The sequence below is a fragment of the Podarcis liolepis genome, assembly GCF_965112155.1.
Source record: "Podarcis liolepis genome assembly, chromosome: 1".
NCBI classification, from domain to species: Eukaryota; Metazoa; Chordata; class Lepidosauria; order Squamata; family Lacertidae; genus Podarcis; species Podarcis liolepis.
The window spans coordinates 63,204,484-63,216,965 of record NC_139554.1 but is presented as its reverse complement, the minus strand read 5'-3'; the positions used below and the strand labels follow the sequence as shown (position 1 = coordinate 63,216,965).

The 12,482-nt window shown below is 41.1% G+C and overlaps 1 protein-coding gene across 4 annotated transcripts in view; it reads right to left on the bottom strand.

The window, feature by feature from the left end:
* METTL15 (methyltransferase 15, mitochondrial 12S rRNA N4-cytidine) overlaps positions 1-12,482 on the bottom strand; it is a 94,324-nt gene that overhangs the window by 3,345 nt on the left and 78,497 nt on the right. For all 4 annotated transcript variants that reach the window (XM_083464885.1, XM_083464886.1, XM_083464883.1 and 1 more), the window contains 2 exons: positions 12,256-12,447; positions 9,915-10,093 (listed from right to left, as the gene is read on the bottom strand). In XM_083464885.1, coding sequence (XP_083321011.1) covers positions 9,915-10,093; positions 12,256-12,447 — 371 coding nt within the window. The remainder of the gene's footprint in view (positions 1-9,914; positions 10,094-12,255; positions 12,448-12,482) is intronic.

The following is a 12,482-nucleotide window of genomic DNA, read 5'->3' as shown; positions in this document are numbered from 1 at the left end:
ATATTTAAGACCCATATTGTTTCAGGCTGTGGCAATCCAAGTTTTTGCACTGCAATAGTGTATTAATTTATATAATAATGCCATGTTTGTATGTAAGAGAAAACATAGCAAGCACTCCCTGCTAGCACTCCCTGCTCTTCTCACTGCTACTCATCTAATTCCAGTTGCTGCAACATTTGAATCCGCTTCCTACATTGTTCTGCCACATTGCCTGTTAAGCATCCACACTGGCGCCTCACATCTTTGGAACCAGCAGGGCTGCAGCATGGCTGCTTGAAATGCAGTCTAACCAACCCATAATGGAAGCAGACTTGAACATCACTGCAGCTGTAAAGCCACAATCCCGCAAAAACCATTTCCAATGGCAGCCATGAATCTGAAATAATGTTTAAATTGGTTAAAGGAGCTATAAAATGATGTCCCCTGATCCACGGGTTACGTATTCACCAAAGGTGGTGGCTGTAATCCAGCAGAGCAAATGAACCACATCTGCACAAATAGAGGGATTGCTTTCTTCTTATTTTTTTGGCAAAGCAGCCCATCCCACCCACCACATCACACACCACTTTGAAATCAAGGGAATGATGGATCTTCAGTCACTCTGCCTTCCAGACTATCCTCTCTGCCCCTTTGGCTCCACAAAACGGATCCTAGGCATTTACATGAAAGCATGTATTGTCATCTTCCACTTGCCTACAAGTTAAAAGCAAATGGAAGAATTAAGCTAGGAACTTTTTTTTTGGTTAACACACGTTATTTATGATCTTGGATGTATTTATGGCATCCAGTCTCTTGTTTTATGTACTTGGATAGAATAAAGAAACAGACAAAAGGAAAATTCAGCACACTGTGTATAGAAGGCCGACACCTGAGCCAAGCAAAGAGATCTGGGGAAAAAGATATATGGCAAGACATATGTCTCTCTATGTCGAATAAATCTAAAAATATACCTTCATTTATAGGTTAAATCCTTCACCTTAATGAAAAAAGCAATTCTTCCATATACTGTAAAGCTCACTGTGGTAAGCACTTAAATGAGTAACTATAAACAGTATCAGTGTGGTCAATGCTCTTATGGTATTCTTTGATAAAGATGAAACAATGTGCTTAAAACCTGAATACGAAGGGAAATCTCTCCTTTGTGCACGTCCCTTGTTCCTTAAGAAGAAAATTGTGTAGTCATGCCCTCACAAGCAAGGAACCACTCCTGGGTCTCTCTCTACTTGTGGCCTTCCTAGAAACATCCAGCTGACTACTCATGTAAACTACTCATGTAAACAGAATACTAAACTAGATGGATCCTTGGTTTGATCCACCCGCGTTCTTATGCATTTTGCCTGGCTTGCCAATTCCCACAGGGAAGGAATTGCTTCCTCTCACCTCCTTTGGGGCAGCCTAGTTAACATCAAACCTATCCATTCTGAAGGAAATCAGCCCTGAGTGCTCACTGAAAGGACAGATCCTGAAGCTGAGACTCCAATACTTTGGCCACATCATGAGAAGAGAAGACTCCCTGGAAAAGACCCTGATGCTAGGAAAGATTGAGGGCACAAAGAGAAGGGGATGACAGAGGACAAGATGGTTGGACAGTGTTCTTGAAGCTACCAGCATGAGTTTGACCAAACTGCGGGAGGCAGTGGAAGACAGGAGTGCCTGGCGTGCTCTGGTCCATGGAGTCACGAAGAGTTGGACATGACTAAACAATAACAACAAAATTACCATCACCTCTCATCAAGAACATAATCAGTATTGGATTTGATCTGCCTGTCACAACTTTAAATTTGAATTACTGAACTGGCAGGTCCAACAACAGATAAAACATCTACAAGGAAAGAACATGCTCTATATCTTGGATCCAGAATAGCTTTTCTACAAATGGTTGTCACTGAAGCTTTCTCGCAGCTAATTGAGCAATGCATGCCCCATGGTGGTCTGCAGAGCTGATGGGGATGACATCTAGATTAGCCACCCTGAGCAAGCAAATGAAAAGTCAAGGTACAATTTATTCTTATGAACGAACAGAGTGACTGTGGCAGAAAGCTCATGATAGCTTAGATCTTTCTCAGGTAGTCATCTGGACCATCAAGGATGAGATGATGACCACTCGGTGGCTTGCTGTTACCAATCTACCAGGCGCTTAGTGGATTGAACTGCTCATGCTTGTTTCAACTTAAACACCAGAGCTTGGGAAGAGTCCATAGATGTACCTTTCACATTTTCATGTTTAGTTTTGTTGGATATTTCTCAATATTTATGTAGCCTGGGGAGGTATACAAAAGAAGCTGATCATGTGCACACTCAACCCTTGTCCTTCCAAGTTTTCATGAACAGCTAGAGGCAGACTAGCTGAGTGAGTGGAAGGGTGGTTAATGATGTGGTTCCTGTAAACTTAAAACAGGCTTCTTCAAACACTTCTGAAGCAGCTCCCTCTTGGTTCTACCATGTAGGATAAATTCCAGCTGGACTCAAACATTCCATCCTTGAGAAAGGTGCTCAGGTTTTAGGAGGCCTTTCTATACTTTCTATATTTAGGCCTTTCAGTTCTAGATGTGGATTTTCTATATTTAGGCCTAATATTGGAATGGAAACAGCCCCAGTCTCAATGACTGATGACCTTTGCCAAGATGTACATACCTATCAGTTGTACTAGATCTGTCAGCAGTTTTAAATACCATGATATCCATCTGAATTGCTTAGCAAAAGTGGGACTTTGCTTTAAAATGTTATTCAGGTCCCAGACAGCTGACTGCAAAAGGTGGTGGTGGGAGAACTCTTCTCAACACATTACCCATTGGCCTCTGGCTTCCCCTCAGGGTTCCATCTTACATGAAACCATTAAGAGATTTAGAGAAGTGTCACCAATATGCAGATGATGCACAGTTCTCTCTTCTTTCCATCTATAGATACTATTGCCATTGTAAATGAGTGCCCGAGACAGTAATGGACTGGCTACCAAACTGAAGCCTTGTCTAGACAGGACAGGTCCATAAGACTGTTGATCCATGAATAGTGATTTAATTAGTGTTCGCTGGGTTTTTACTTCCCTTAAGAACACAAAATGTTCTCAATGGAATGCTTTTGCTCACCTTAGGTTGCTGCACCAAATATTCCCATTCCTGGAGATTGTAGACTGGCTATGGGAATATCTTTCTTAGTTACATCATATCTGGAATACTGGAATGCAGCCTATCTAGGTTGCCTTTGAAAAAATATCCATAAACTTACAACTGGTCCAGAATATGACAGCCACATTTGTTAATGGGAGCTACCTATCACAAGCATCTTTTTAGTTTGGATTTGATATCCCGCCTTTCACTCCCCTTCAGGAGTCTCAAAGCGGCTAACATTCTCCTTTCCCTTCCTCCCCCACAACAAACACTCTGTGAGGTGAGTGGGGCTGAGAGACTTCACAGAAGTGTGACTGGCCCAAGGTCACCCAGCAGCTGCATGTGGAGGAGCGGAGACGCGAACCCGGTTTCCCAGATTACGTGACTACCGCTCTTAACCACTACACCACACTGGCTCTCATCTGCACTGGCTTCTAGTTTGTTTCGGTCCCCAATTCAAAATTCTATTAATGACCTGTAAAGCCATGCATGATTTGGGCCAGTATATCCGAAGAACTACTTTTTCTTGTATGAACCTACTTGCTTTATTAAGATCATCATCGTAGGTTCTCATATCCTATACATATTATCCTTCTGTGACCAGGGAGACCTCATTGTAGTCATGCCAAGGTTCCAGAATTCCCTTCCTAGGAAACCTTGTCTTGGCATTTTGGTGGCTGGCAAAGATCATTCTTCTTAGAAAAGCCTCTGGCTAAGATGCTTTTTATGCTACAAAGATGTAGTGTCGGTTGTAATCATCATCTTCTGCTGCTTTTACAAGGACGTTTTTATAGATTATGCTTTAGCTCACTGTTTTATGCTCCTTAAGTTTTGTAATGTTTGTTTAATGTTTCATTGTTTTAATAATGATGTTGTAAGCTGTCTTGACTATTCTTAGGAAAAGTAGGTACAAAAATTTTAAATAAATATGTTTATCTCTGCTGGGGTCTGCCAGGAGAAAAAAACAACAGAAAGAATTTAGCAGTGTATTCCTTCTATCCTGTTTTAATTGGACTAGCCCAGCCAGGAAGAGATGTATGTTATTTCATTCTTAATCATTTAAACGGAGGAACATTTGTGGATCCGGGGGGTGGGGGGAATCCATCATGTTCTGACCTTTCCACAAAAAAGAACTGCCAATGGTAGAAAAATCTTGCTTGGTAACAGGCTTTACTACGGATAATAATAGAACAAAATTTGTATGGGAAGCATGCAAAATAGATTTCATTCATAAAAAAAACCATGCTTCTGGCAAGATGAATGATTTAAAATCCCAAGGAGAGAAATTATCCTTTTTTAGTTTTGGGATACCCTGATGTTGCTTACACTATTGAAAATCTAATAGATTCACATGTTAAAATGCATTGAAACTTTAAGCTTCAGAATGAAATTAGCAACGTGCAGTGCCTGCCAATGGGCAGCATTCAAGTCCCCTGTGAGACAGAGTGTGTGGCAGACTTCAAAAATTAATTCTGAGCGGGCACCTGTTTACAGGAATTTCCTGTTGGATCTGAATCACATTTAATAAGTTTCAATGACGCAGCTTATGTCCTTTTGTCTAGGCTTTCTTAATAAATGTGGATGTATATCATATATCCATCTGAAACTCAAGCAATATTACATATTTCAAGACATTAGTTAAGTGTCTGTGAACTTAGCTAGATCTGGATAAACTAGATTTACCTACCAAGATTCTTTTTAATTGCCTTTTTGGCCCATAAACTTATGTTCTCATCAAGAGAATCTTAAAGGCTTACATAATCTTACTTGTCTGTGAACAAGTCACAAATCTAAATGAAAGCAAGTGGAAAAAAGTCACGAAAGCTATCAGGTAGCAAGGAGCACCAGCCACCAAAAGGAAAGATCAGAAGGAGTTGGGGAAAGAACAGGGCCATTCCTACCATTAGTCGGAGTGAGAACTTGCCTCAGGCAGCAGTTACTAGGGGGCAGTTGCCTGAGCCCCCTGGCCATTTCCCTCTGTGTCACTGTGGCATCATACACCCCTAAACTAGCCTGCTGCACTCAGATATACTGGCAGACATATTTCATTGTCAGAAGTGAAGTAAGATTCAACTGCTAGTCCAGCCAGCTTCTGTACATGGAATGAGGAGACTATTTTGCCCTTTGCCTTAGGCAGTAAAATGCCTTGGTTTGGCCCTGGGGAAGAACACAATAGGTACACTGAGATGTCCAGTCTTTTTGTATCATTAGACAACACCTAGATGTTAGCAGATGTATCAGGGCTCATGACTACGACTTGCGAATGAGTAGGATAAAAGATAGTACTGTGTCACTAGTAGTTTAGTAGTGACTACCACCCATCTTATATAATCTGACTAATGCTTACAAAAGGACGACCTTCCCTTCCACAGGAACAAAGAAAAACAAAATGCAAAACAACTGAGCAATAGCAATAAAGATAAAAAAATCCTGGAGGGCCTGCAGTGCTGAGATTTCTGCCTTTGTAAAAGGCCCATCTGTCCTTGTTTTCGATGTAGGTTTGGAGTGCTGTCACACCTCGCCCTTACTGTACTGCCCAAAGCGGCGGTGGCACCACACAGACAGAGGGGGCCTGGCAACTCGTAACATCTGGGATTGACTACTAGCAGGCACTGTATCGGGGGCTGCTCCTGAAGACCTGTCAGAGCCTTCAGTTGGTTCAAAAATAAAAATGCATCTGCTTGGCAGCGGAGTGGCATGGGTTATGTGAAACAATCTCGTCCCAATTCTGAAATGGCGTCAATGAATTCCTGTGTGTTTTGAGTGCAATTCAGAGTGCTGGCGTTTACCTAGAGAGCCCTATATTTGGGAGAGAGATTTCTCAAGCCCTGTTTGTGCTTTGAATGTACCTCGGGTTACATACGCTTCAGGTTACAGACTCCCCTAACCCAGAAATATTACCTCGGGTTAAGAACTTTGCTTCAGGATGAGAACAGAAATTGTGCTCTGGCGGCGCGGCGGCAGCAGGAGGTCCCATTAGCTAAAGTGGTGCTTCAGGTTAAGAACAGACCTCCGGAACAAATAAAGTACTTAACCCGAGGTACCACAGTATATGGTAGGATTCTTCACTGAGTGTTCCTGCTTGGGGAGTAACTGGAATGCTCCCTCCCTTCCTTCACAATGCCTGATGCCTACGGCCCTTAACTCTCAGGGACAGGTAAAAACTTTTTATCCAACCAGGCATTTTATAATTCTGTATACAGTTGGGCCAGTCACACTTCTGTGAAGTCTCTCAGCCCCACTCACCTCACAGAGTGTTTGTTGTGGGGGAGGAAGGGAAAGGAGAATGTTAGCCGCTTTGAGACTCCTGAAGGGGAGTGAAAGGCGGGATATCAAATCCAAACTCTTCTTCTTCTTCTTCTATCTTGGTTGTCGAACGCCCTGGAACTCAGACATTTTGGCTCCCAAACGCTGCAAACCCAGAAGTGATTGTTCCGGTTTGCATATGTTCTTTTGGAACCCGAACGTCCGGCAGGGCCAATCAGAAGCTGCGATTTAGTTTTCAAAATCAAATTTTGGAAGTCGAACGGACTTCCGGAACAGATTCTGTTTGACTTCCAAGGTATGACTGTATTGCTGTTTTCAGTACTGGAACTTTACTGCAACTGTTTTACCTTCTCTGTGCAGTCTTCAGCTTTTGCAGTTATATATGTGTGCGAGGGGGGTATGGTTTCTACTGTCATTTTTTCAAAGCTACTTCAAACAATTCTGAAAAGGTGGCGTACAAATCTATTTAATAATAATACACAGCAACAGCACAGGTCTTTCCATTAGCCCTTTGAATGTAAAGTTGAGTTAAAGTTTTACAAGAGAGTTTGCTTCATGTATAAGCACAGAATCAAGTATTAAAAGTTTAAGGGACAAGTCACCTCCTATTCTGAGATAAATGATCAACCAGCAGATGGCAATGTCCATTCTCCAGTAGCTTTGGATTGCCCAAGTTCCTATAGTCTCTGCACCTTGACAGCCAATAAAAGGTTTACTCTAGGCATCATCCCTGCCATTTCATCACAGCTAGCTCCTCAGACCATTGTTGGGGCAAACATAACCCATCAAGCGTAATTGTAAAGGTATTTGTCTGGACAGGTACTTTGTGCTCTGAGAATGCAGGGTTGCTGACTGGGAAGGGGAAGTGTATTTTATGTATTACATTTCTATTTCAATGCAAAACCTTTAGAATGGCCTCAGTGTAAAGTGGCATATATCCAAAGTATTCTGCAAATGGCCCTTGCTCTGTATTGTCCTGCCCCAGGGATGATGAAAAGGTTCAGAAAATGTTTTAGCTATCTGGCCAAGAAGTTTGATCTTATGCTGGTGGAACTTTTTCCTGCTTCTTTGCAGAGAAATTATTTATATTGGCAATTTATATACTGCTTAACTACAGTTGTCACCAAGTGGTGTACTCAGCACAGACAAAATATAAATTAAAACTATAAAATCACAATACAGTTAAAATGCCTACTGGAATAAAAAAGTAGGCACTTGAAGTTCAACAGGATGGGGCCCATAAAACCTGAATGCACAGCTCCTAATGGGTACCAGTTGTGCATTTGAGCCATCAGAGACCACTAACAATGACTCCTCCAAAGACCTTAATGACCAGGCAGAATAACATATCAAAGGGGAGAGGTAAACTTTACAGTTTACCAGGATGGTTTGAACACATTGCAATTGAAATTTATGAAGTCTCTATGGCCATTCCTTAAACGGTGGATGAGTTATAGTAAGGGTAGCACTGCAAACATGGCCCCTGTAAAATTTAAGAGGTCTTTTACTCAATCTTGTGAATCATTGTTCTTGCTGTATCAGAGTTGTCACAGTCATGTAACTGTGGACTTAGGAAAAGGCTTAAAGGCAATCTATACCGTCTGACAGATCATCTATACCAAGCATCCTCAAAATTCAGCAATTCTAATTACTCACTTTGGTTTGCTCACTGCAATGTGTAACTTTCCAGATAAAACTGTATTGACCACCTGAGAGAAACTACAGCGAAGAACATCTATCCTGGGATACAAAGACAAAACAGCTTTCTCTAGGAGCCAAAGTGCAGTGGCATACATGTGCTGTGTGCAAAAAATCTACCGTTGGCACCTTCACTTACAAGAACCTGAACTAGCACAGGTGAGAAAGTTACTGCCAGAAACCCTAGAAAGCTGTTGCCAGCCAGTGTAGACTGGGCTTGAGGGATCAATGGTCTGATTCAGTAAAAAGCAGCTTCCTATATTCATTCACAACACTCCTAGGAACATGATGATGGCTCAATTTAGCAAGCTATCACATGTTCATGTGATGCCTTCTTTGGCCAAATGATACAAAAATGAGAGTGTTCACTCACTCAACTCATTAAAAACTTGCACAGTGAAATAGCTGAAAGATGGCACTGTTGTGCACTGCAAGTTCTCCATGCACCCAGATAGAGGCAGGCATCACTGTTTGCTCAACAATCCATAAGATATGGACAACAACTTATTTAGAAGCTGTTTTTCAGCTGAAGTTCTCAGAAAGGCTTATAAAGTAAATTTAAAAATCAGCATTAATGAGAAGTTATTTTTTAAAAAAAAATGCAGCAAGAAGTTAAAAAACAGAAAGTCTTGGTTAAAGGTTTTTCATGTGGCGCCATGAAAAACAAGATGGCACCAGGCAAGCCTCTCTGGGAAAGTAATTCCAAGGCAAGGTACCAGAACTGAAAAGGACTTGTCTTTGATCAACAGCCACTTTACTTAAGATAGTGGAGGGACTTTGAATACGTACTCTGAGACCCACCTTAAAAGTCCAGGCAGATTTAAGGAGGAGCAGATGGTCCTTTAGGAATCTGGAAGGTTTCTGGAAACAGCTGCCAAGATTGTATGCTTCAATAAGCCCTCCCAAATTCACCTTGTTAGCATCAGTGAAATATTTCATTACTCTGAGCAGTACCTGCCAACCTAGCAGTGTGAAAGCACACTAGTGCAAGTAGATAAATAGGCATCGCTGTGGCGGGAAGGTAAACGGCATTTCCGTGAACTCTGGTTTCCATCACGGTGTTCTGTTGTGCCAGAAGCGGTTCAGTCATGCTGGTAACATGACCTGGAAAGCTGTCTGTGCACAAATGCCGGCTCCCTCAGTCTGAAAAACAAGATGGGTGTCGAAACCCCATAGTCACTTTTGACTGGACTTAATTGTCCAGGGATCCTTTACTTTTTAAAATCAGTATCTACCTGTGTGTGCAATGGAAATCCACTTGGGCAACAGGATTTCTGTTTCCCCCCCCCCAGCCTCTCATATCCCCCCCCCCCAAATCTGCTCTGCTGGGTCATCCAATCCTTCAGGGTATATTTTTGGGTGTGCAGATGGCTGCAGTGGGGAGCAGAGAATGGGGAAGACTCAGTGATTATGCCATGTTGGACTGCACCCTATTTCTACCGAATAGAGAAATCAGCTAGTAGACCGTTATTTTACTAGGTGGGCAATTGCTTCTTCTTCCTTCACAACTACATCCAATTGTGTGAAATTAAGACAGAAGCTTTGTTGTTTCGGGCAACTGAACACTTCTCAACAATAGCGATAAAACAGATCCTTTGTTTTTGTCATCCAGGGTTTCACCTTGGTAGGCAAAATTAAAAACGTCTTCGTGTAAAGTCTATTATTAAACTAATCAGCATCCAACAATATAAAAAAGATAGAGCATATGGAAAAATAGCTGACATCAGAGCAGGATAGACAGGATTAGATCTTGCATGATTTCAAGTACAAATAGATCCCTCTGGGACTTAGTGGATTAATATTTTCTCTCTCTCAGACACTGCTCGGAATTAATGAGGGTACCTGCAACAATGCTGGCAAGCTGCTGAGTCCTGGTGATGGGGTAGATGCTGCGTGCCTGAACAACTGCTGAAGCTATTTTCTTGGCGTGCTTCTCCTCCCCGTATGTTCTCAGGATGGACGCAAGTGCCTGTTGATCTAAAGCATTCACAACATCAGCAGCGGTGGGCATGTCAGGATACCTACGCACAAGAACAGCCAATTAGTTCACTGACGTCAGCTTTCATTGACAAGGGGTGAAGCTTCACAGCATTGAGACATAAAGTCAAACACACATTCACTGCATGCAAGTGCTTCTGAGATTTCTCAATAAGAGGCAGAGATCATTTTAAAGCAGAAATAGCTCCTATCTTGTAAATCACCTCTTATTAATTCACATGGAGGCTTTCTCCCTCCAACCCTACCTCCTAACATTAATTAGCTATAAAGAGTAGTTGAGATGCCTTTTATCATAAACTTTAACATTATAGCAGTAGCTCAAATAAAATTCGAAAGACAAAACACTGCTAAGGCTGCCTTGGCTTGTATAATGCCAGGAGATGAACTCATTTTATAAGCAGATATTTTTCCAAGACATCACATTGCTTGATCTATTTCCTGATAAAAAAAAGAGAACCTTAATCTCTGTGACCTTTTCCCTCACATCTGGTGTTATGAAAAATGATCTTCTGTGAGGTATTTAACGATCACTTAAAGGTCTCTCAATTCAGAAATGGTCTCTCTTTTAGAAGAAAGGTAGTAGAAACGATCAGCCTGGATAACACTCCCAGAACATAAGGGAGAAACCAGCATTTCTTTCATTTGCCTTTTTGGAATGATGTGAGGGATTTTATACATCAGCAGCAGCAGAGACTGTTCAGAGTCCTGTGTGCTCATCACAGGCAAGGGATTTTGTTATAAACATTAGACCACCCAAATCCACAAGAAACAGTACAATCAGGTTGTACAATAGTACAAACTTAAGCAAGATTTATTGACCTGAACCAATGTGACAATTTAGACACCAGATAAAAGTTGTGAGGCAAAGAAGTTTGTGTGCTTTAAGATTTCTCCCCAGCACTGTTCCAAAGAGCAGGGGGCAGGGAGGATCTTCAGAATTATAGATCTCCCAGAAACTGCAAAGTAGGAGACCATTGAATCAAAAATTATTATTTGTATTGCTTCTTTATTTGGATTATTTCATTTTACCTCATTAAAAAAAACAACCAACCACACACACACTGTGTTATCAAATTTCAACAGGACTAAAGCATATTTCTTTCTTTCTTTTGGAGGTCAGGGATTGATTGTGCTTTGAGTGACAGGAAATCTGTCAAGCCCCTTTAGCAATCTCATTTAATGGCTAATCATTCTTAAGAGAAATATACATGACTGATTTCAAGTATAATTTATACGGATCTTGGCTTAGGTTATGCTTTTCCTGGCTATATTAATTTGCATTTGTAATACCACAAACACTCTGCTGATTTTTATATACAGAGCTTCTGGAAATATTTTTTGACTAAAATGTTTAAAAGTGGTCTCTAATGTATTCATTCATTCTATCTGCTCTATCAATCTGTGCATCAGACACCAAAGTTCTGCCAGTACTGAAGCCATCGGAATTGTACTAGCTCATTGCCATTGTAAACTATAGATGTTCCACTTGGCTCATCTAACAGTAGGCTCAATGCAATACTGATTCTCGAATACTTTTTAATGAAGTGTATTTATTGTTGAAGACACTTGGCAGGTTATACACAGCTGCTATATATTCAGTAAAATGTACAGCCACACAATGTAATACTCCAGTCTTCCACACTGACACTAGTAGGCAACAGTTATCTATGTGGGGCCATTTCATAATGGGCAATGCCTTGAAGTCAGTTTTAATTCAGAAGCTTAAGGAGTTTTTGTTTTTATTGTTTACAATTCCAAGAAACCACCTGGAAGAAAAGCATAATTGATCTAATCAAAAGGAGAGGAAAGATGCTTATATAGGAATTGCCTCATTGGTCATACTCCAGCGAATCTTTTACATACATTTCAGTTCTGTGTTCCATATGGTTTGCTGTTGCTGTCATCAACCATAGTTTCTATTTTAAATGCCAGACTTAAAATCCACGCATTTGCAAACATTTGTAAGAAGCCAATAAGCAAAACAAACACTGGCACCAAGGCCTACACACTGAACATTAGGGAAAGTATTCTGCCATGGGGGGCGGGGAGATGATTTATGGTGTATATGCAGAGGTAAATATGGGGATTTGATCACAGCTCTGTAACATGAAAAGGAAATTAAATTCAGCATGCTAGTGAAAAATTGATTTCTTGTTGAAGAAAGAAATGTTTTATCAATATGTACCTGCCACCATCCATCCTCATGTCCAAAGGACCATCTTTTCTTAGGGAAAAGCCTCTTTCTGGAGTATCAAGTTGCATTGAAGAGCAACCAACATCCAAAAGAACTCCATCCAGACTCTCTGGCTGCACTCCAGCCAAGGTTAACAAGGCTTCTGCTTGACTAAACTGTCCAAGAAGAGCTTGGATTTGTTGCCTACAAGAAAAAAAGAAGAGAAAATAATGTATATA